At 34.7% G+C, this 26386-nt stretch overlaps 1 protein-coding gene across 3 annotated transcripts in view; it reads left to right on the top strand.

Annotated features, from left to right (window-relative positions):
* The window catches only part of XRCC4 (X-ray repair complementing defective repair in Chinese hamster cells 4), a 303267-nt gene that overhangs the window by 177369 nt on the left and 99512 nt on the right, over positions 1-26386 (top strand). For 2 of the 3 annotated variants that reach the window (XM_011944218.1, XM_011944219.1), the window contains exon 7: positions 9493-9640. In XM_011944218.1, coding sequence (XP_011799608.1) covers positions 9493-9640 — 148 coding nt within the window. Of the gene's footprint in view, positions 1-9492; positions 9641-25080; positions 25087-26386 lie in introns of all 3 variants that reach the window. The other variant, XM_011944217.1, reaches the window with a different exon arrangement.

Consider the following 26386-nt stretch of genomic DNA (forward strand, 5'->3'; position numbering starts at 1 on the left):
CAAGGATTTTTTATACCAGAAGTAACCACTTAGTCTAATTTTTCCCCACCTAATTTTACAGATTTAAAAATAAACCTTTACAGAATTGTTATGTGGCCTGCCCATAGTTATAAAGACAATGACTCACAGACTCAAGTTTGGAATTCTTCTAAAGTATTTTATTAATTCAATATAAACATTTTCTTAGTTATTTAACCATTTGGTGTAGAATGTTTCTTATTCCTTCTAAATGAAAGTGTTGCCTAATCCCATTCTGTTTTAAAGCTAGTTAGGACATGTCTAGTGTTGCAAATCTGGAAATCTCTTTTTTGAAAATCATTTCACAGTTTTCAAGGAATGCCACTGAAATTTAGCCTTCTAGTTTCCTTTTCATAGAACAACTACAAACTGGCCAAATTATATCACAGAGGCATCACCCTTGTTGTAAAGGAGTTTAAAGAAGTGCAAATAGAATGTTTTGTCCTAATATATCAAAATTATTCCAGAGTTTTCTGAGATTAAGCGTGCATTGGCAAAATGAAGTGGAAAGATTTATCGTTGTCAAATACATTCAGTTAAGTTCCTCTTCCTACCCCTGTTAATGGTCAGAGAGAGAGAGTTTGTGATATATAACACTGTTCCTTATCGACCAAATTAACCAGATAATCAATCATGCTAATAATTCACTCTGCCAATTTTATCAGATTTTGATTTTGACTTACTAGTCAAGCTAGTGATCTTGTCCTAGGTCTAACCAGGTAATATAGAGTCACTGCAGGTAATATGCTAGTAATATATTATTTTTTAAAAATACCCTGAAAGATTTCCTCTACCATTTCTTTTGCAAAGGTTTTATATTTTATTTATTTTGTCCAATTTTTAAATTTATCCTAGTTCAATGAAAACCTCTATAAGCCAAGCTTTGTAAAAAGTCTAAGTTTTATTAACAGTTGAGTAAAATAAAAAACAATGAAAATTTCAAAAATCCTTAGAAATCTCTATGAAGAAATCACTAACAAATGTCTTAGGTTAACAGAAGTCAACCTATGAAAACAATAAAGCTTGGTGTTGACTCCAAACATTTCATGACATAGGTAGCTGTTGAAAGCTAAGAAATTTTAGTTTTGTTTTCTGGAAACTTATTAACCATTTAAAGTGCTTTCAGAGATTTGTTATTTTTAACTTCAAAATGATATAAATTGAAGGTTTAATGTTGCTCTTTCATAAATTGCTTTTTCCCACTAATGTTTTTCTTTTCTTAATGTTAGCTGGAACTAGCACCAGCAGGCATAACTAATCAATAATATGGTATTTCACACAGATGCAAAATAACTTGTAAATTATTTATTATTAGGTTCCATTAGTATTTAAGAATTTATAGCAATCGATGAATATTTATTGAGAAATTACTTAGTATTACACACCATTCTAATCTGTCTTGATTTATCAGTGAATAAGACAAACTTAGTCCCTGCCTTCATGGAGCTTACAAATATTAGATACATTATTGCAAGTTTGATCAAATCTAAGGATGTTTCAGGGCTACCCAAAAGTCCTACCCAAAAAGGTGATTGTATCGTTTCAATTCAGATTTGCTGTTTGAGTTTATTCTGAAACATCCTGAAACCTAATTTTGAAGCCAAGGCTTTTATTAAATCAGTTTGCTCAGAGTGAGCTAGCCCTTTAATTTTCTCTTTTGGAAAATGTACTTCAGAGCCATCTGATTGTAAGGATTATGCTTTCAAAAAAAAGCATCTATATAAGAAGAAAAGCAATGTAAGAAATCGAGTTATAATAGATAGTTGACAATGGAAAAGAAAAATCGAAGCTTCACAGATTAATTTGGGAAATGTAGTAAACAGCTGGAAATCTATGCCTACCTTAGAACTATTAAATTAGTTCCTTTTTAATTGCTTGTGTGGCTTATGGCTGTCTTACAAATAGTTGTGTCTTTCTGTCCTACTTAATTATAAACTTTTTGAATGCATGCTGGTAGTATCTTCTGGATAGTGCCACAGTTCCAGAGTTTTTTCAAGGAATGCCTCTGAAATTTACCTTAATATTGGCCTCTGCATAGAATAGTTCATAAAACACTCAATAAATATTGGTTGAATGAATGGAGGAATAAATGAATTCTTAAGGTCTGAAGAAGTGAATTCCTTTGGTTGTAAAGTTTTAAGAAACAATTTTTAAAAATTAAACATTGAGGCCAGGTGCGGTGGTTCACACCTGTAATCCCAGCACTTTGGGAGGCCAGAGCGGGTGGATCACGAGGTCAAGAGATCGAGACCATCCTGGCCAAGATGGTGAAACCCCATCTCTACTAAAAATACAAAAATTAGCCGGATGTGGTGGCAGGCGCCTGTAGTCCCAGCTACTCAGGAGGCTGAGGCAGGAGAATGGCTTGAACCCAGGAGGTGGAGCTTGCAGTGAGCAGAGATAGTGCCACTGCACTCCAGCCTGAGCGACAGAGCGAGACTCTGTCTCAAAAATAAATAAATAAATAAATAACATTTTAAAAAATAAACAATGAAATGTTTTGTAGGCATAGAACAATAAATATCTAATATAATCAACTTACTATTTTTTATGCTGCAGATACTTCTGGGGTCTGTGGTTTATCCTTAGTGGCCCACTCTGCCTCTGACATTGAGAGTATTGGATTTCCAAAGATGACCTTTTGAGTTACCCCAATGTCAGTAGGTATTTGTCATTAAGTCTGACTTCTAGCTGTACTGGCTGAGAGAGGAGCCTGATGTTTGGGAAAGTATATGTACACAGATTCAGACACATACATTCTTAAGTGTTTGGTGTTATGTTAATAATCAGTTTATTTGGTGATTGCTAATTCATAGATTACACCATTGACTTGTCTTGTAAGATGGTTGTCAGTAATTCAGGTTAGATTGTGAAAACTGAGTAGCAACTGATTACAGATTTGAAAATGGGCATTTGATAAATGGCATGAAAAAATAATGTTTGCTTGTTTGGTCAGATTAGAAATTTACTGCCTCAAGACAGGTCACTTTAAGATACTGCCTATTGAAGTATGGTGTGATAGACCTTATCTCAGCCTCTTTTCTTGATTATCTTTGTACTTGTCAGTAAGACATACTACAGAGGCACAAGATAGCCTGAGGCATTGGTTGGTTGTTTTCTCTTGGGAAAGGAAGAATATGTGTTTTGAAGTTTCAGATTCAGTTAGGGTTGTATTTTAAGGTTTGGATTTTGTGCTTTTTTCTCCTAATATTTTATATCTTTTGAAATGAAACAATGACTTATTGATTCTAAATATTTTATAAACACTTGTGAAATGAATAAATAGATAAAATAGCCAAAAGCAGTCATAGTAGACTGAGTACTCTGTGTTCATAATAGATGGTGGCTCTGTGGCAATTGGACTATTTTGAATTAGGAAAACTGGTATTTATCTTACTTTTTTATGTCTGTGAAAAGATATAGTAGATATCCTAAATGAATATTAATTTGGCCTTTGTTAACAACATACTATTTTAAAAATAATACCTTAATTATGATATTGGATATTTCTGATACTTTTTTATTAAAAAAAGTTTGTAAATATTTTTTATTTACATTTTACATTGTACATTTTTTTACTCTATTTTGTCATCTCAGAAATTATAGTTTATATACATTTTCTCAGCTGAGAAACTTAGAGATTCTGTAATATACCCAAGGTAAATGCAGAACTGAAGACCCAAACCCAGGCATTCTCACTCCATTTTACCCTACATCTGGAGGTTTATAAGTAAGTTTTTGATTAAAAAATAAGATGCACATTTGAAAATAAGAGATCCAATCTTCATATTTCTCTTGTATAAAACTACTGAGTAATATGTTAGGGTTTAGCATGAGGCATGGGTTCTAGCTATAGGGTATTCATAATTTAATTGGAGAAACGAGATAAACATAAAAAGAGAGTAACAATATAAGATTGTATGTATAAGATGAGTGATTCAAACTGTAAGTCCTACAGAGACAGGAAAGATTTCTGTGGATTGGGACTACTAGACTAGGATGACTGGAATGAGTTGGGCTGTGCTAGAAGGAGGCACATAGATAAGCCAGTAAAGGAGTAGAGGACATTCAAAACAGGGGAAGTACAGAACAAAAATAAAGGTATTGTTACCTGGCAGCCCTTGGTGTAGCTTACATATATGGTAGAAGATTTGTGGGAGGTGTGGTTACAAAGGCAGGTGAAGGTCACACTGTAGAAGGATTTGAATGCAGGGTTAAGATCTTAGGACTTTATTTTGTAGGCAATGGGAAACCACTCATGGTTGGTTGGTTGGTTTGTCTGGACATGGCATTTGCAAATAGTACACATTTTTTTTTTCATGGTCAAGACACCTGAAGATTAGAGCCTCCTTCCTTCTATAAGCTACATCGCCACAACTGTGAATAACATGCTTCAGGACATTGAGGGATATGTATGTGTGTGTGTGTGTGTGTGTGTGTGTGTGTGTGTGTGTGTGTGTATTTGAGGGGGCTAAAGATGGGCGTATCTGTGTGGCGGGGAATGAGGAAGAGAGGTGGCAATCTTCTTTCAAGTATTATAGACTCTTTCTGTGTGTCAAGCACACAGAAAGTATATATGATATGAAAAGAAAAACATCTATAAATATGAGATAATAGCGAGCACCTTATAAAAACAAATTATAAACCTGAAAAGTGATTTGTAAAAATACTGAGATTTAAAGATTTCTTGGTCAGAAGCTGAAGTTTACCAGGTAATTTAACTTAGGGGATTCAGCCAAATTCCTGGCAGCTTAGCCAACAGTGTCATTTCATTCCGACATTGAGAGTACCCAGGGAAGCTAACTCCCCGTCTTTCTTATGTCTGAACTACTGTTGCCAAGATCCTGCAGTTCGTCTGTCAGATGAGAAGAAGTGTGGCTTTTTGTGGAGCCACCTTTCACAATAACAGGGCTTGTGAAAAGAGTCCCCATTTTCGAGATGCAGTGAACCTAACAAGAACTTGAAATTCGTCCCACGGCTATACCAATCAGTATTCCAGCTGTAGTAAGTTAATTGGCAATGGTTTTTAGTTTTGTTTTGTTTTGTTTTTGTTTTTTCTCCTTTTGTCTTCTTTTAAAAAAATAAATCCTGGAAATGGTGAAAGACACGTTTTCATGACAAAAAAAAAATGACAATATTAAAAACAGAATTCTGGAGGTAGAATCTTAAGAAAAAAACCTCCCCAGTCAATATTGAATCCATACTTTTCTGCCTGAATTTGAAAACTTGCAAGCTGATTTAACTATCTCTCTGCCTTCTTACTCCTTCCATTTCTTTTCTGCTGCCCATATTTATCCTGTCTCATTTCCTGTACCTTTCATGCATGCTGTTACAAGGCCACACTCCTCCTCATTACCCTTTAAACATTGCTATCCTTTTTCAACTCTGTTCAAATTCTCTCTCATATCAAATGAATACATATAACCTAATACACTTAATATGAATTGATTTTTTTAACAATGAGATACCAGACTTGAAAGTGAAAACTTGAATTATTGCACTTGAATGTATATATAAGGTGATGAATATTATAGACATTTTTGAACTCCTATCTGTGACCTCCTGTTGATATAGTTCGGATCCCTTCTGTTGTATATGAAATAGCATTGCTCATTTGGAGACCCACAGTCATTGTTCAAGGGAGCTAATGTCAGAACAGAATTGTAGTATTTAGTGTCAAGACCAAAGACCATGAAAAGACCAAACATTATCACAATTGGAGGAAAAAGGCAGGATGAGTTGAAATTTGAAAAATGTAGGCCAGGCGCAGGGACTCACACCTGTAATCCCAGCACTTTGGGAGGCCGATGTGGGTGGATCACTTGAGCTCAGTAGTTCAAGACCAGCCTGGCCAACATGGTGAAACCCTGTCTGTACTAAAAATACAAAAATTAGCCAGGCATGGCGGCAGACTCCTGTAATCCCAGCTACTTGGGAGGCTGAGGCAGGAGAATTGTTCGAACCCGGGAGGCAGAGGTTGCAGTGAGCCAAGATCATACCATTGCACTCCAGCCTGGGCGAAAAGAGTAAAACTCCATCTCAAAAAAAAAAATAAGAAGAAGAAAAGAAAATAAATTTGAAAAATGTTCGAGATGAGCAATTTAATACTTAGGTGCCAAGTATTGGAGTAGTGCCTTTTTATCCTGGTTTCAGGGTGAAGAGAGAAGGATAGAATGGATTGTTTTTGCCTTTTTTTAAAGGCTAGATAGATATTGAAACTTCATTGTAAAGAAATATTTGAAGTAAGAGCATCTATTACAATATGGTTTGCTATTACATTTATGTGAAAAACTGAGGGGAACACTGTTCCCATGGTGCAAACACAAACCAAAAAAGATGTATTCCATTTAAACTGTAACTAAGCTTATACAGCTAGCCATTTTTCTTCATGCCAATTTTATAGAAAGGTTACAGTGTAATTATCAAGAGGAATGCATCGTAATGTGGTGAACTGGCCGGAAGTACTTGGTCACACACAACTTCAGTTTATTTGTGGTATAATAATGATAGTCACCAAGAAGTTTGAAGTATGAGAACATTAGATACTTCTCCCGCAATTTTGTTTCAAGGCAATTAATAAAATTCTCAAATTAAATTTTGCCACACATACAATTACTAACTAAATATTTACTTGCAAGTAAGCACAAAATAATTCATGAACTTGTCCTATAAGTTTGAAAAAAAATTGCAAGCTCTCTGTCCTTTTAGGTTCCCCAGTCACCACCTCATAGAAAATGTTCATTTTTGACGAATAAAAAGATGCCTGAACAACCACAGTTGTTCAGGGTTCATAGCTGGACACAGAACCATTTAAAAATTTAACGGAAGATTATCTCTAAGTGTAAATAGGCCTCGTGAGATTTTTACACCTTGTCTGTAAAATGATGGGCAGTATTTCTAATATATTTTAGCCAGTCTGTATAACACTGGTACTTTTAGTTCACTCATGAAAATCCATATGCAATGTTCATCAAGTTAGTTTACATGCTTTGTTTTTATCAATAGGCATGCATTTTGTCATTCAGTATACTTATTAGTAAATCATCAGTTATTGATTGAAATATGAATAACAAAAGGACCTGGAGTGACCCCCTTAGGAGTACAGATTTCTGATCCCATCAGCCTGCTCCTGGCTGGTGCATTCCTGATTAGATGCTAGAAACATCTTGGTTATAGTCCACCCTCACTAACTTACCTTTAGTAACGTTGGATTTTAAAGTAAGTTGCAGACATTGTAACACATGATGTAATCACTTCCCACATACGGTATCCTTTTTGGTTGCCAATTTGTAAGACATCATTTGGAGTTCTGAAATGAATGGCAAAACTTTTCACTAATTTTATTTTTTAAATTTGCCTTGTATTTTAATTTAAATTTAATATTCTTTTTTCCTAGATATCTGCTGTGACATTAAATATAATCTTTATCCAGTTTATACATCTGTAATTGAAATGTCCTCTAGCTCTAAGAGTTTTGCTAGTTTTGTTCATAGACAAGCATATACTTGTACTTTCATTAGTCATCTCTTAGCTTAATAGCATTGGGAAATCTTTCAGCTTGAATGTGTTTAAAAAAAAAAAACCACTTCCTTTTTAATATACCCTTATCTATTCCCAATACATTTTTAGAGGCTAATAAAAAAATGTCCTAAAACTTAAACAGCTTTGGAAAGTAAACTATGCCTTGATGGGCTTTCACTTAATATTTGATCAAAGAATAATTTACCCACTAGGAAAAAATATTTTTTAATTGTCCTAATGGCAAAATATAAGAACAAAGGCTGTGTGATTTGGGAAAGTCACTTAACCTCTCTGAAGCCTTGTTTTCCTTAAAAATAAAATGAGGATAGTAATAATAAGTACTTTATGAAGTAATTTTGAGGATTAACAAGGTAATACATGGAAAACCCATAGCAAAGGGCCCAAAACATAAGATCTGGAAATTAATAGTTATAATAGAAAAAAAAAAAGAGAGGAATTTCAGTAGAATGTTCAACAGAGTCCATGTTGTCTCAGAGAGATCAACTAAAGCATGAACTACACAGAGTGAGAACTCAACATGCAAGCTTTTCTGCCAGAATGTAATATATGTGTACCTGAAAAACCGCTCATTCTGCAAAATTACATAGTAAAAATAACGGGCTTAAGGGAGAAAAAATTAAGCTTTGGGCACACTATTCAAAATTGAGTCAGTTTCTCCCATTCTGTAGCAATTTACCCATCTGACAAAGGGCTGGTATCCAGAATCTATACTGAACTTAAACAAATTTACAGGAAAAAAAAAAAAAAACATCAAAAAGTGGCCAAAGGATATGAACAGACACTTCTCAAAATAAGACATTTATGTGGCCAACAGACATATGAAAAAAAGCTCATCATCACTCGCCATCAGAGAAATACAAATCAAAACCACAGTGAGATACCATCTCACACAAGTTAGAATGGCGATCATTAAAAAGACAGCAAACAACAGATGCTGGAGAGTATGTGGAGAAATAGGAATGCTTTTACACTGTTAGTGGGAGTGTAACTTAGTTCAATCATTGTGGAAGACAGTGTGGTGATTCCTTAAGGATCTAGAACCAGAAATAGCATTTGACCCAGCAATCTCATTATTGGGTATATCCCCAAAGGATTATAAATCATTCTGCTATAAAGAAACATGCACACATATGTTTATTGCAGCTCTGCTTACAATAGCAAAGACTTGGAATTAACCCAAATACCCATCAGTGATAGACTGGATAAAGAAAATGTGTCACATATTACACCGTGGAATACTAAGCAGCCACAAAAAAGGATGTGTTCATGTCCTTTGCAGGGACATGGATGAAGCTAAAAACCATCATTCTCAGCAAACTAACACAGGAACAGAAAACCAAACACTGCATGTTCTCATTTATAAGTGGGAGTTGAACAGTGAGAACACATGGACACAGGAATGGGAACATCACACACCAGGGCCTGTCAGTGGGTGAGGGACAAGGGGAGGGATAGCATTAGGGGAAATACCTAATATAGATGCCAGGTTGATGGGTGAAGCAAACCACCATGGCACATGTATATGTATGTAACAAACCTGCACGTTCTGCACATGTATCTCAGAACTTAAAATATAATAATAATTTAAAAAATGCAGTTTTGTCATTGTTGCTATGATTTCTAGTTACAATCCTAATAAAAATACTAGCTCCATTAAATCTCCAAGAACACTTTCACCCAGCATCAAAGATCATTTTGATTGAATTATTCCATGTGTACAATATACATGATGTTTTTGTTGGTAGTAAAGTATCATATGCCATCTAACTGACCTGATTCAACGAATCTGCCTAAAGATTTGAAAGAATAGTTTTGCTGTATTTTAATTGTCACCTTATGTCAATGCTAAAACAGCAAGTTAATACTTTACTCACAAATGGTATGGATGTGCATAATTTTGTTGGGTCACGTTCTCATCTCATTTTATTTTAGCTGCTCTAAGTAAAGATGATTCCATTATTTCAAGTCTTGATGTCACTGATATTGCGCCAAGTAGAAAAAGGAGACAGCGAATGCAAAAAAATCTTGGGACAGAACCTAAAATGGCTCCTCAGGAGCATCCGCTTCAAGAAAAGGAAAAGTAAGTCATTTTATTCTTTGCCAAGAAGTGAGGTGACATTTTTGAAAATCTAACATATGATCTTAAAAATTATATTTTCATTTTGAACTTATTTAAAATTATTTTTAAGAAAATGTGATTTTTGAGTTGTAAAATGTTTGAATCAATATATTGTTTCTGGTATTTGGTTAATTTCTATTCATATTTAAAGCTTAAATGCTGAAAATGTAAGCAAAAATTTTTTTCTCATGGTTTTTATAGATTAATTAGAAACAGCATGTAGGATACTAAAAATATTAGAATCCAACTAGTGTTCAGTAAAGTGTTTCAATCTAATTTACTGCTTAAAAGAGACCCATATAGCATTCAAATTAGCCATTTAATTTGGTTATGCCTGGCATTTTTTTCAAGTAAAATGTCTCTTTCTCATCATCTGTTTATTTCTATCAAGTTTTGGCATTGTATATTCTCCCTGTTTTTCAACCTTTGGTTCTGATTACCCTGCATCAGCCTATATTTCAATTTAGGTGTGATGAGTTGCAAAGTTCAAACACTTAATATTTCATTACAGCAAAACAATGAGCATTTATAAAGAATATTATCATTTGGGTGTGTGTATATATGCTTTGAGAGTTTATTTTTCCTAAAGTTTTTGTTAATTCAGTAAGTAGTTATCGAATGATGATGCTGTGGCAGATGATTTTATAGTTCAGTGATTTTCACAGCATGGAATGAGCGTACCTGGGGTTTTCCAGTGGCCCTTTCTAGGTGTCCATAAGGTCATCCCTTCTTAAATTCCATACCTGTGGGAGGCTGGATTTTCTTATATCCTTCAATTAAAATAACATTTCACAGCTGACTGAATGCAGAAGCTAGTGAAAATCCAACTTTTCCATCAAACCAGCTATCAAACAGATTTGAAAAGTATAAAACAAAGCCCTCATAACATTTTTTTCTGGAAAATATGTTTCATAAATAATGTATTATTCATATTATCATATTCTGGATTTGTGTTATTTTCAAATGAAATAATGAATCTGTTTAAATTTTCTCAGGTTTAATTTTCAATATGGCAAATAGTCTACCTAAACTAAAATGTGGAGTCAAAACTCTTGAGACCCTCAAAAATTTTTTAAAGTATAAAGGGTTCCTGAGAGCAAAAAGCTTTAAAATTCTGTTATAGATAATAGGGATGCAAAGAAGTACAATTCATGCCATCAGGAAACTGGCAGCCTAGTGGGAACATGTTTTACTTCCTAGCATATAAATGTTGTATAGTTGGATTATTTTGTCTATCACTGTGTTTTTATTCTCTCCACAATTGGCCTGATCTACATGTACTTAAAAATGCTATCTCTATACTATGCTGGGTCCCTAATGTCTTTAGACAGTATATGCAAAAACCCATAATGCACTAAATTATTTCTGGTTTGTGCTTATCATTTGAATTTATTCATAGCTTATAACCCCTTGATAGAGCTCATAGAGTTCAAGACATAGTATGATCTGTTTTATATAGGGAACCAAAAATATTTTCCATTTACACACATTGAAATAGCCAAACTATTCCTATGGATTAATATGGGAAAGAATAAAATTATAAGCAGTTTGAAACATTCCAGAAACTAACTACTTCATTCAGACAATTAGTAGACAAGTGAGTAATGAGTTGAAATTGAATTATGTGCCAGGCATAATATTGATCATGCTGAGGATCCCAGACAGTAGAAAATAGACACAGCTCCTGTCCTCATGGCACTTTCAGTCCAATTGTTTTGTCTGATAATGACTTCATGATTTGAGGGAAGAAGGAAACATTGGTTTTATGTTGGAGAGCTGCATCTTAGATCTTTCCACTCTATGTCTGAACCAAAGGTAAGGTTTTGAGGTTGCTAACATTTTCTGAGTAAACTGTGTTTTGCTTAAGTGGGTTTCTGATATGCATGATACAGAGATGAAAGAAGTTAAGCTCTGAATCAAGACTAAATATTTTTAGTTAGCTTTTTAATAAAGGTAATGTGTTTGTTTCTCCAAACATACAGACAGCTAATATTATGTTCCTTTTCTTTTCCATGTTTAGGTGATTGTGTCAATGTTTATGTTGTATATTTTCACCACTTTAAAAGTTGACAAAGTTGATGTAAACCATAACAGCTTTTGGGAATGGTCTGCTAATTATATCATTGTAGGCCCTTTAGGCAGACTGCCCCTGAGTAGAAATGAAAAACACCTGTTGTATGTCAGGGAGCATTTTTAAAGATTAAGAGAAATTTAGTTTAGCATGTATCAGTCAGATGTTGAGTGGTTGATACCCTACTGTATAATGCCTCCTCTTTTGCTCAAATAAAACAAAATGTTAAATTATGTATTTTTTTCTTATTTTTTATATTATAGGATTTTTTTTTCCATTTTGAATACAGGAGACTGAAATTTTATGGCTCTTGAAATTTTTAAATACTAGTTGTACTTTCCCAATTTTTTTAATTAAGAAAAAGAAGCTTCTATAAAACAAAAGCAAAAATAAGCCTTAGCTCTTAAAAAAAAACCTCAGAGTAAGACATTCTTGATTACTAATGACTAGCCCTTATTTTATGTTTTAAAATTAAAACTGCTATATGTTTTCCTGCCTTCCTAAAGCATGATTTTTTTCTCAGACAGCTTGTCATCAAAAACATAAACATCAATTAGGTTCATGTATTCTATCTGTAGACTCACAAATAAACGCAGATGTGGTTAGTTTGCTACTTATGGGTGAAAATACATCAGTCCCTACCTCTAAACTTCAGTTTTCTAAGCCCTTCTGATTGCATGACCTTCAGTCCCTTCCAACATTCCCACCAGACATCTTACATGTGATTCCACCATTTAGCTTCTCTATCTCTGCACCTCAAGAACAAAGAAACAAAAGTAGGGGAAGGAGTGGTCATAAGTACTATGGCTTAAATATTTGGTGTGTGTGTGTGTGTGTACAAGACTTTGTGCAAGTCATTTTACCTTTCCAAGGTTCAGTTTTCTCATCTAAAAATGAAAGGATTATACTAGATGATCTGTAAGATCCCTCTCAATATTTATAAATCTATTATGTATTTAACAGTTCACCGCTTTCAAAACATGAATATGATTTAGCAATAAAATACTTCCATATTTATTAACTATTATTGATTAAAATTCATGAAGCAATTAAAAATATGAAATATCCGTGAGAAAAGCATTTTTTAAATTTAACTGTTTATAGGTATTTTACAATGTAACATTTTAAGTACTTTATAAATACCATAGGGTTATTTTGCATTTGGAGAAAAACTAAATACTTATCTATAAAACAAAATCATAATAATTTTTACATTTAGTTGAACATTTATTGTGACCCTAAGTCATTGTTATAGTGACAAGGTATAGAAGGAGAGAGAGATATAAAAATAAATCAGAATTTTGATAAGTGCTGTATATGTTATCTCTCATTTAAATCTCACACAAACCCTACAAGATAGGTATTAATTTATCCTTCTTACAGATGAAAAGCAACCAAGGCTCATAAAGATGTAATTCTTTTGCCAGAGCAGCACAGCCAGTGTTTTATTCCAGAGTTTGTGCCTGGGTCACTTACTCAACTGGGTTTATAATCTTTTCAGAGACAAAGATATACACAAATAATTTTGTGCAAAGCAAGGGGAGTACATCAGTCATAAAGTTCTAAATTGAAATCTTTGGAATTGTGTTCCAGATTTGTAAGTGCACTATTATATGTGGGAATGGATTTTGGGCATTTTAGTTTATCTGAGAACCACTTTTTGGGGGGGTGGGGAAGCTTTCCTTTTATTTTGACTCAATATGCAGAGAGAAATGACTTTAGTTAATACCTGAAAGACTCTGCAAAGTTTTTAGAGACTTCAGAACAAATATAAATAGCTGTAAAAGGAATACAGATATAAAATAAATATAAATTATTAAATTCACAGAGCTTTATAATTAATTTTTTATTAATCTTGTATACTTTCAAAGTATCTGAACAAACCATGTCTATCAAATATAAAAGAAAATGTGTGGTAAAGTTGCTTTTACCAATAAAAATACTAAATAGTGAAATATAAAAAATAGTTTTCACAAGAAAATGTGTTTGAAAACTACCGTAGAAATATTTAACCACATTCTGGAAAATATTAACGTATATTTATGTCATATTAAAGATGGAGAAGTGAGGCTGGGCGCAGTGGCCCGCGCCTGTAATCCCAGCACTTTGGGAGGCCTAGGCAGGTGGATCACAAGGTCAGGAGATTGAGACCATCCTGGCTAACACGGGGAAACCCTGTCTCTACTAAAAATACAAAAATTTAGCTGGGTGTGGTGGCGGGCGCCTGTTGTCCCAGCTACTTGGGAGGCTGAGGCAGGAGAGTGGCATGAACCCGGGAGGCGGCGCTTGCAGTGAGCCAAGATCGTGCCACTGCCCTCTGTCTCAAAAAAAAAAACAAAAACATAATGATGGAGAAGGGAGCTCAAGACTTGTGTAAGTATATTTGTTTTTGAGAATAAGTATGCCTAAATTTTCAGGAATTAAGTTTAAGTAAAAGAGTGAAATGACATAGTGATGACTCAGGTCTATTTTTTTCATTGGGATCCTTCCTTAGCTCCTCTCTATGGTGTAAAAAGACAATAGGTTTTTAGCTTTTTCCTCAAAACAGATGTAAAGTAGCAGCAAAGCAAAGGTGACCTCTCAGAGTGTTTGGGCTTTAAAACAAAATTTAATGAGTTGATAGAAACATGAATAGTGAGCTACTAAATATTGTTCATACAGGAAAAATTAGCACATTAATTGGGTTTTTTAAATAAATTGTGAAAGCTATCCTACAGATAATTTCTCAACAGATGGTCAAATGTTATCATTGGGCGATCTGACATACAAAGTAAAATGTTATCCTTATATGAAAATAATGTTTCTTCAAACATGTAAGAAAAAAAATTAAGAAAATTAGTAAGTTGAAATGCATTGTAATAGTCACAGTTTTATAATTGAATATTCCTATGTGGTTTGGAAGTTCTCTTAAAAAATGCCACTTCTGGCCGGGCGCGGTGGCTCAAGCCTGTAATCCCAGCGCTTTGGGAGGCCCAGATGGGCGGATCACGAGGTCAGAAGATCAAGACCATCCTGGCTAACACGGTGAAACCCCGTCTCTACTAAAAAATACAAAAATCTAGCCGGGCAAGGTGGCGGGCGCCTGTAGTCCCAGCTACTCGGGAGGCTGAGGCAGGAGAATGGCGTAAAACCTGGGAGGCGGAGCTTGCAGTGAGCTGAGATCGGGCCACTGCACTCCAGCCTGGGCGACAGAGCAAGACTCCATCTCAAAAAAAAAATGCCACTTCTAATGTCTTAAAACCATTTTGTAACCTGAGATAGATGTATTCTCTAAACCTCTAAGTGTTGCTCTAAAAAATAATGATACCATCTTAAGTGGAAGCTATGCAAATATTGACCCTATTCTGTTAAGTAATGTCACAAACTTATTGCGCACAGAAATTAAGTATTTATTGAACGTCACACAGCTAGTGATTTTAATTTAAACAATTTTTCAGTGGATTAATGAATGACACACTTTTCAGTGTTTCTAAAAGAGAAATAGAGACTATCTTTACATGGATGAGCTATTTTAACTTGCCAAATTTAGCCATAAAACCAGTTTAATTATTACTATAGTGTAATTATCATCTTACAAATTAAACTGTTCAGCATTAACCAGCCACTACCATTTATAAAACTCTTTGAATATATGGTGTTCATCTTCAGTTTACTGTGCTAAAGAAAATATCACCTGCTTATAAAACTCACTAAAAGTACATGAAATATACATTCTAAGTACATTCTATAGAAACAATTAGTGACTGTTTTTCAAGGGTTTTTGAAATTCTGAGTCCTTAAAGAATTTGTATGGGAACAAAGATTTTCTACCACACTCATCTTTCTTCTGTTCTTAGCCATGTTTAACTAGAAAAGATTAACTGAGAGTAAATTATTATACAATTTTACTTCTTTTAGTGATAAAGAAAAGATTCCACAGAAAGTTTTGATTTTATAGTTCATGTCACCACAGCGTAATAACTAGTATATCTCATTAAATTCATCTAGGAAGCCTGGCTTCGTTCATTATTTTCAATTCTAAACTTATGCAGGATTTCTAATACTTTTGGCAGTCCCTCACAATGTTATTTCCTCTGCAATTCCTATGATAACCTCTCAGTTGAGTTTGCATTGTAGGCCTACCACATGATTTCACATTGACTAAGGAAATCAACAGTAGACACTTTTTGTTGACAACCACAGAATTCTGACTATGGGTTCTCTCCCACTGCTAAGCAAACTATACACACTCCCTGATATTATATAATTTATTCTTTATGAGAGAAAACAAGTATTAATCATATCATTACGTAGCTATACAATCATAAACTTTTGAAGGAATTCAGGATTTAGGGGAAACACAGCAAAAAGGATATAGCTTGAAGAATCACCATTTGAGCAATATCTGAAGGATAAAGAGGAGTGAAAGGGTACAGTAGGGAGTAGAGAGCAGTGTTCAGACAGAGGAAGCAGCCGGTGAACCTGTGCCCAGGTGGAATGTGTGAGTGTGATGAGAGTGGAGGGAGCACAGAAGAGAGGGCCTGAGATGAGGCTGAGGGGTACTGGGAGGCTAAACCAAGCAGGCTGTGTGGCCCATGTTGAGAATTCAGCTGTTCCTCAGGGACAGGAGAGCATTCCAGTTTCTCACAATGCAGAAAACTTTTCTTCTATTTTTCCTACCTTTTGATACTGCTTTTTAATTCTTGTTAAAAGTTATCAGATTGACTAGAAAACACTGATGTTTTGGTTAGTATTGCATCTTTTTAGATGTCAAAATTTAAAATGATCTAATGCTATTGTACTTAGTTTCTTTCTCTCTTTTTTTTTTTTTTAAACTGTACTTTCAAACTGCTTAATGTCTAATTTTGGACTCTCAATAATAAAACTTTCTCTTTTTTTTGTAACACAGGAAACTAGAAAATTGAAAACATACTGAAACTTATGTGGAGTGCCCACAGGGATAATAGATTAAATTAGCATCTGTGAGCAGTCCTGAGGTGCAGAATTGTACTGCTCTTTTGCCTTTTTTTGGTAAATATAAATGCTTTTCCTTAAGGAATATTTTTAGATCTCTGAAGATTTCTCCCTTTTAGTAAGACTCTGAAATCCTTGAATCTGGTATAGATGGATAAATATTCATTAAAAAAATTTAGTGTGGCTAATCCATACAATATGATTATACTCAGGAAACACTTATCCTGTTCTGTCAGCTAGCATCAACACCAAGAGTTATTCAGCATAACCATATGCTGTACATTCCTTGTTATTTACTATCTTGCATCACTTGAAATCTTGATTTGTAGGGTTGTTTGGTGTGTCTTTTTATTTCTGTAGATTAAAATGAACCAGCTGACAAAGGTTGCAGAAATTATGAAATTACTTTCATTTTTTTTTTTTTACTTTCATATTTATAGTGTTTTAATATCAGGTAAAATCCTGAGTGTAAGCAAGAACATTACAAAATTACTTTCTATAAATTTATAAAGGCACAGTGTGTATCTAAATAAAATAGCACTATATTTGGCCTTTATTAGGCACCTAGTTTAAAATTTTATTGAAGTCATGCTTTATATATATTCAACATAATCACCATGAAACATTTTTCACTTAAATCTTTCGATTTAGGATCTATTATTTCTTCCAGCAGTCTACAAAAGATAATACCGTAGTCCCTCCTTATCTATAGTTTTGTTTTCCGTGGTTTCAGTTACCCACAGTCAACCACAGTCTGAAAATATTAAATAGAAAATTCCAGAAACAATTCATAAGTTTTATATTGTGTGCCATTCTAAGTAGCATGATGAAATCTCACATTGTCCCACTCTGTCCTGCCGGAGATGTGAGTCATCCCTTTATCCAGCGTATCCACACTTTATATACTATCTACCCATTAGTCACTTAGTAGCTATCTCAGTTTTGAGATTGAAAACACATAGTATATATAGGGCTTGATAGTATCTGTGGTTTCTGGCATTCACTGGGGGCTTGGAATGTATCCCCCTAGGATAACAGGGGAGTACTGTACAATAAGATACTGCTCTGTTTGTATCAGTAAGTAAAAAATCTATTAATAGCATTGTATTGGTGTGACCTAAAGCCAGTTGTGTCCAGGTATACTAGATGGATTATTCTAACCAATTGATTAATTAATTAATTAGTTATGTATTTAACTAAATTGGATCCATTTCCCAGTCTTACTGAAATTAGCAGCCAGGTGATAAAATCAACCAACTAATAGACTATTCAAATTAAACAATTTAATTATTATGCCCTTCACAGTTTTCATTCTATAGAACTTTAAAGATAGGTACCCTAGAAAGAGTGCCATATTGAAATAAGCTTGGAAATTGCTACATACCTTAGCTCCCAGAGTCCCATGTGCCCCAACACCCAAACTTGGAGATTTTTATTTTAAAGGCTCTCAGAAACCCCACAGTAAATAATTCCTTTGACCTTGTTTAATTTCTCAAATGCCCTTAAGCATGGCATCCACATGCAGTCTGCCTCCACTCACAAAAAAAGACAGTCCGAGAGATAATGTTTTGCAGGGTACTGATTTAGCATATGGACTCTCAAAATTATTGAATATCAAGGATTTTTTAAGATATAAGGACATTTCAGCCATAATTATAGAATGTAAGGCATTAAAATGAATTACTGGAAAAAAAATTTTGGTGTATTCCCCCTCGCAATCCTAGTACTTAGGAAACTTCCTGCTTGTCCCACTGATGGCCCAGTTGAGAGTAGTAGGGTTATTTTCTAGAGAATTTCAGTGATTGGAATATATAAAGACCCCTAAAAGGAGCAGTTTAGCATCATCTCAGCTACAGGATAAGACCATTAGAGTAGTTTAGGCCCAAAGTACAATAAATACTTGTAGAGTCTTTTTTCTTTTCTTTTTTTTTTTTTTGGAGACAAAGTCTGGCTCTGTCACCCAGGCTGGAGTGCAGTGGCGCGATCTCGGCTCACTGCAAGCTCCGCCTCGTGGGTTCACGCCATTCTCCTGCCTCAGGCTACCGGGTAGCTGGGAGTACAGGTGCCCGCCACCACGCCCAGCTAATTTTTTGTATTTTTAGTAGAGACGGGGTTTCACCATGTTAGCCAGGATGGTCTCGATCTCCTAACCTCGTGATCCACCCACCTCGGCCTCCCAAAGTGCTGGGATTACAGGCATGAGCCACCGCGCCCGGCCACTTGTAGAGTCTTTAGATATTGTTATGTAGTCTTTGTTTCTGCAGGCTAGCAAGTAAAAATATATAGATTAACATCTTTCATACTGAAGTCTCAAACATGATTTAGTCTTCTGTGTGATGTGTGTCTTCTGAAAACACAAATCGTGAACACATTGTTCAACAAACTGAGAAATTTTAAATTCTAACTTTTCACAGATACTGGATGCTCCTTGAATTGTAGTGAAGGAGTTTTAGCTATGTGTTCTGAATCAACCTTTAGGTGGCTCCATTAAGTCATTGTGTAGATGCAGAATATCAAGTGAATACTGGATGCCAAAACAACACACACACCTTAGAGTGAGTTTTTTTATTTAATTAGCTAGGACTACACAATCTTATCACAGTCTTGTGGCTGCAAGGGGCAGAAAAAGATGCAGCATATGTCAACCCAGTATTTCCCCACCTCCGTAGAGTGCAGTGGAGTATTGCCCAGCTGCCACTGATACAGTTTATATAAGGTATTGTCTTCCTGAACCTACAAAAGCTCAGTTCTTACTTTGTTATGCCAGATGCTTACAGTATTATCCTTGAAGAAATTGCCCAATCCATGCACTTTTGTTTTGAGAAGTTATTATAAACATCAGAATTTTCATGGTTTCCTATTAAAGCTTTTCAGGGTCCTAAAGAGCTCATTTCCCCCCATAGTAACCCAGTTGCAGTCACATAGAATTTATGTGGCAATATTCACTCTTAATAAAGATTCTTCTTTTTAATGGAGTTTTGAAGAAAGTTATTTGTTTGCTTTCTGATATCTTCTTCCTATATTTTTATTATTAATGTTATGAATTATAAAAATTAAAAGAGTAAAGCCGGGTGCGGTGGCTCACGCCTGTAATCCCAGCACATTGGGAGGCCCAGGTGGGCGGATCACAAGGTTAGGAGATCGAGACCATCCTGACTAATAGATGAAACCCCATCTCTACTAAAAATACAAAAAATTAGCCAGGCGTGGTGGTGGGCACCTGTAGTCCCAGCTACTCGGGAGGCTGAGGCAGGAGAATGGCATGAACCTGGGAGGCGGCGCTTGCAGTGAGCCGAGATCGTGCCACTGCACTCCAACCTGGGCGATAAAGCGAGACTCTGTCTGAACAACAACAACAACAACAAAAAAAAAACAGTGAGGGGGTAAGAGTCTGCTATTAATTCATTGATTTTTTAATAAAATGAACTTTATTTTGTTTTCGAATTATAAAAGGAGTTCAAGCTCGTTCCAGAAAAATCAGAAAGCACACAGAAACAAAAGAATGAGCATATGGGAAACTCGTGATCCCACTCACCAGGAGATGACCACCATTAAGACCTGGTACTCTGTGTCTTTGCAGATCCCTTCCTCTTCCATGCTTCATTTACAAAACTAGGCTCACACCGGTTATGCTATAACCCACAACTTGTTTTTTCTTTTATTTAGCAATCAATATGGTGTAATGTGGGAGAAAAATAACATCTCTGGAAAACTATGTTTTAAAAGCAGTTGATTAATTTGAGATATGTAATAGTTTATATAGAGAGTTATGCATGGAATGACACATATATTACACATACATGTATGTATGTTTTGCCAGAATTTCTCCAGGAAGGCTATAACAATTTGTACCCTCACAACAGTGTTTGCCTTTTGGGTTTTTTATTTTTGTTGATGTTTACCAATTCATTTTAGAAATATATATAGAGAGGGAGATGAAATTGCATGTACCAACTTAAAATGTGGTAGTTGACCATCCCGTCTTTTCAAAAATAATTTATTTTCATACCTTGATTCTTAAACATTGCTAACAATGTATTCAAAGTTTAAATCTCAAAGTATTTGAAAATTATTTTTTAGTTTAGCTGGATAATATAATCGTCAGATTCAAATATCTAATTTTTGTGGGTTTTTGGTACCTGAATTTTAGACTTTTTAAATGTCAAATTAGGTACATAAAATGAATGTTCAATTACTATATATTTACTCTGATCATCATGAGCAAACCTCATTTTTTACACAACTTTAATTTTATCATAATGTTTATCTTAGTTGCAAAAGTAAACACGGTGGTGGTTTTAAAACGAGATAGGTTTTTATTAGCTTCACTCTATGTTTACCTAACTGGTCAGGCTGCAGCTCTCACTTTGCTTGCTGCATATTTTGATTAATGGCCCCTTGGCCTTGTTCCAGAGTATACTGATTATGGTCAGTGCACTTCAAAGATGATTTATTAATTGTGTTTGTGACCCAAAATAATTAAATAAAGATTGATCATATGCATTATTATAGATTTGCCAATAAAATCAACAGTCACACTTTAAGATAATGTTTGCCTGAAAGGATTTTTTAAATATACAAAAACGACAAAAATTTTTTTTAAATGTATTCTGTATTAAAAACAGATTTATGGCCTCTTAAAGCATGATTATTAAATGTATCATAGGCTTGGTCTTATAAGTGCATGAATTGTAAGTTCTACTTTAACATAATTTCAAGATAATGTGTTTCATTGGAGCTTACATAGGTGTTTTAAAAAAATATTTCCATGTTTACAACTCACCCTGGGAACAACCCTTACTACAATTCCCCCAGGCTATTACATACATTTAAATCTTAAATTACTGACAGACTCAGATGTCTGTTTAAAAAAAAAAAAAGTGTTTATAGGAGGCTTTTATAATCTTTCCGAGTTTTAAGTAAAGGGGATTTATCATATGTTTCATATATGTTATACTCCTGTCATTTGAAAGACTGTGATACATAAAATTTCTCTAAATTTGGTTTGATAATAGTATTGTTTCAGGCATTTTAAGCACTCTACCAACATAGACTAATGTGTAAAATATTCATTGTACATGGCCGGCAAAGTTATTAATCAAAGGAAATGACTCCTTGCTCATAATTTATGGTTCAGTATTAAAGGAAAAATAGGAGGTATATTTTTTTTGGTATACTTTACCCAAAATTTACACTGTAATGGTGAAATTCTATAACTTAAATCATCTAGTATGATATGTAACTCAATGTAAAGTAAGTATTTGGTCCATAGTAAAACATTATGAAATAAAATATTTTATCCCACTAGAAGTGTAGACTGTTTCATGTTGCCTGAAAAGTATAAACTAGTTATGCCAAAATAAGAAGATACAAACCCCAAAAGTAACAGATGTCAGCAAATGGAAGAAAGAAATCAGATATGAGAATAAAAAATAAACCTAAGAAATTAAAAATATATAATGATCCATTAGTATTATTCAAGGACTTTGTTTGTTTTTGGAAAATTTTTAGTAAAGGACAAAAGCACAAACATGCTTTGTTTAAACATCATTATTCAAAAATACTTCTAGTAAAATTTTAGGACATAATATTTTGTTTAATTGAAAATCTTTTATAATAACCTTGTTTCTAAACAATTTCTAAAACTTATTTCTCTAGATCAAATATGTATATGTTACTTTGTAAAATGTTATTTTTGTAATAAATGAAGATAAATTACCAGTGTATTAGATAAAGCAGTGTTTTTATTCCCACCATTATTGAATGTTTGTATGGAGTCACTTCGAGAAATACAGAAGAAGAAGTTGACACAGCCTCTGTCTTTGTCTTTGTATGTGAATAGAACAATGAAGGAGGAGTAGTGAATAGCACACATATGTTGTTTGCTTTTGGACTACATTTCATTTTCTGACAAACTATCTTTAATATGTATATGGCTCACTATAATATGTCTAGATTGTGCCAGATTCCATAGTAGGTATGAAAGCTATGAAATTTCAGAGGAAGGAGAGTTGCTAATCTTTTTGGAGGTATATGGAATAAGGAGATAGGATAAAATCAGAGAAGACTGACCAGAAGGAAGTATTCTTTGAGTCTGGCTTTGGAGTTGAATGTTGTTTCCAAAGGCGTAAACACCTGAAGTGGTGTTGAGTTTGGCTTTGAAGATGAATGTTATTTCTAAGGGCGTAAACTGAAAGAAAGAGAGTTCTAATTGAACCCAATCCACAGCATCCCCCTATTTCTTTTAGTAAGAGAACTCCTTTCCACCACCTGCTCTATCCACAGAGTTTAACAGTGCATATGCCTACCAACCTAGAGGCTACAATTCCCAGCCTCACTAGCAGTGATGGGTGGCCATGTGGCAAAGCCATTGCTAATGAGATATAAATGGAAATGATATGGACAATTTGGGGATCTTGCCCATAAAATGATTGGACATACATTCCTATGTCTCTTTCTTCCTTCTCAGCCATCTTAACATTTAAGGAAACCATGGTAGGAGATGGGAAAGCAAGATAGGAGGAATCATGGTCCCTGGACAGTCTCAGAGAGCAGGGCAGCATACCTACCATGGACCACCCAGCTACCTCTGAACTGTTGCATGAGAAGAAGAAATGTCTAGCTTGATCAAAGCCATGGTGGTGGTTTGTTTTTTTTGTTGTTGTTCTCTTTGTTAGAGAAATCTGGAATAGTCCCTTACTAAAAAGAAGGACTGTCCTGTCAGGGGAACAGATTGTATAAAACAAATGCATGGAGAAAGAGTCTGAAAGATTGAGGACCAATGCCTATATCATTGAGGTGCTTAGAAATATGAATAAAGCGGGCAAGGTAGGCAGAACATAGAGCACAAAGAGACTTAGATGCTAAACTTATTTATTTGGACTTCTTTTATGAATGCTACAGGGAACTGTTAAAAGATTTTGAGTCAAATAGTGGCATAATGAACAGTGCTTTACAAAAATTTTCCTGGAAACCATATATTGGATGGAAGGAAAGTTTATGGGTTGGCAGTAAAGACAGGAGGATACTCTAGTAGTAATCCAGGAAGAGTTATCTGAAGAATAGTGACTGTGATTGGTGTAAGAGTGAATGTGATTGGTGTAATAGTGAATGTGATTGGAAGGAACAGCAGGGATGAATTGAGAAACATTCGAGGTTGCTATCCTCTTACTACCAGAGATCTGGGAAGCCTCGTTGGTTGTTGAAAGCTATTTGGTAAACTTGGTCTTTACCAAAATAAATCATCTCTCTTAATTTAGAAATCAGCCTACCACAAAAGATGGATAAACAAAACCAGTCATGGGGATTGACTTCTCAAAAGACTGGAAAAGCTCCCTTTTCCATGCTGCTGTATTTATATACTCAAATATATAGATTGTGATGCGTTAATATTATATCATTTTACATCATTTCATTTATTTCACTATTGAACTTAATGCACCTATAAGTAATTTATCAGCAAGCTTTCTTCAAATTGTGCTCTAAGAAGGGTTACTCAGGAAGGTGTATTGTAGCCTCTGAAAACCTTCCTTGTCATAGAGGTTCTTGTTTGCTCCAATCACAGGGAATATTTTCTCTGGACATGTGTTTTGATTGTGATCTGAAGGCATGGGGTTTCTCTTACTTGGGGATATATGATATCCTCCTTATGGAATACAGAGAAAATCAACTTTTTCACTGACACATTCTGTTATGGATATAGTGCTGATTTTAAAGAGTATTTTCCCTAGGACCATGATATATGATGTTCTAGAAATTTCCCAACTTTAGAAAATAAGATATGAATTGAACAGATCAATTTAGCAAACCAATGAAGTAATGAGATATTAATATAAAACCAAATGGACCTATATATCCCATTTCAAGAAAATCATGAAAATGATAATTTTCTCTTTATTGAGGTTTATTTTGGGTTAAGCAATAAATGGCACCATATAAAACATAGAAACTGTTGGAGAACATTTTATCTGTTCTCAACTGCTATGTGGGCAAATAAGGCAGATGAAAATCTCAGTGTTCTCACTGAATAATAAGATGGTCTGTGAGGTCTCAAGTATATTTTTGGAGTGTTCCATTTAAGCTGTCAGGAACATACACCAATAACTTCCAGAAGAGGAAAACAAACCCATCATAGTAATGAAAATTTGGCATTACACATTATCCTTAGACAATGGTTATAGGCCTCTGCCTTTTATTTCCACTTTAATATAGTAATGATGTACCTACTATGTGCCAAGCACTGTGTCCCATGCTGGGACTAAAGCACCAAACGAAAGAGACCAGGTGCTTTCCCTCAAGGAGGATAGGATGTAATTTCAGAAACACACCAATAAATAATTGGTGTACAGTGTGATAATGAGGCCACATGGTGTAATAGTTCCACGTACATCTAGAATGCCCAATTAAAATGAATACTAGAGGGAGGCACAAATAACAAAGAAAAAAGTTGTTACTGTTTTTCATTAACCAAGGATGGATGCACAGATAAGTAACTCTAGGTGAGAAAATATATTACATTTGATAGAGTTCAAAAAATAACCTGAAATTGGGAATTCAGTAAAAATAGACAGTTACAAAAAATAAAATATTATAAAGTAGCATAACCTAACACATAGTAGATATTCAATAATTACCAAGTAAATGAAGTAACAAATGGACCTTTTGTATAATACAGGAAATAAAATATTAAGTTGATCTAACTCAGCAGAATCTTCCCCTTTTTGGAAAATGGTACTACATCTGTACTAGAGGTCCCCAACCTTTTTGGCACCAGGGACTAGTTTTGTGGAAGACAGTTTTTGCATGAACCTGGGGTGGGTGGGGGGATGGTTTGGGGATGATTCAAGCACATTACGTTTGTTGTGCATTTTATTTCTTTATCTATTACATTGTAATAGATAATGAAATAATTATACAACTCGCCATAATGTAGAATCAGTGGGAGTCCTGAGCTTATTTTCCTTTAACTGGATGGTCCCATTTGGGGATGCTGTGAGACAGAGATTATCAGGCATTAGATTCTCATAAGGAGAACACAACCTAGATCCCTCACATGCACAGTTCACAATAGGGTTTGTGCTCCTCTGAGAATCTAATGCTGCTGCTCATCTAACAGGAGGTGGAGCTCAGGTGGTAATGTGAGTGATAAGAGGCAGCTGTAAATATAGATGAAGCTTACTTACTCACCCACCACTCACCTACTGCCATTCAGCCTGGTTCCTAATAGGCCATGGACCAGAGGTTGGGGACCACTGGACTATACAGCAACTAAAGCCTGAAATTTAAGAATTATCTTTAGCTTCTTCTTTTCTCTCACCCCTAGCTCTACTTCATTTGTCAGTCTCATACTTTATGCTTCTAAAATATCTTAGAATTTAATCTCATGTTATCTATTTCTGCTACCACTAACCTAGTCTAAGCTATGATCCTTTTGCATGCATGACTGCAACCTACTCCCTTTTTTCCCCATTTCCACTTCTCTGACCTCTAAACTGTTTTCCACATAGTGAACTTCTGAAAACACAAATTGGATTATATCTTTATACTTTTCCCTATGTCTCCAGACTTGCCATCCGTTTCCTGGAGTATTCCAGTGCCTTCCCATTGTACTTAGTCTAAACTCATTACCATAGGTTATATGCTCTGAATGACCTTCCCCCTGCATCATCTTGAAACAAATTGTG

Source organism: Colobus angolensis, unplaced genomic scaffold, assembly GCF_000951035.1.
Source record: "Colobus angolensis palliatus isolate OR3802 unplaced genomic scaffold, Cang.pa_1.0 Scaffold23, whole genome shotgun sequence".
NCBI classification, from domain to species: Eukaryota; Metazoa; Chordata; class Mammalia; order Primates; family Cercopithecidae; genus Colobus; species Colobus angolensis.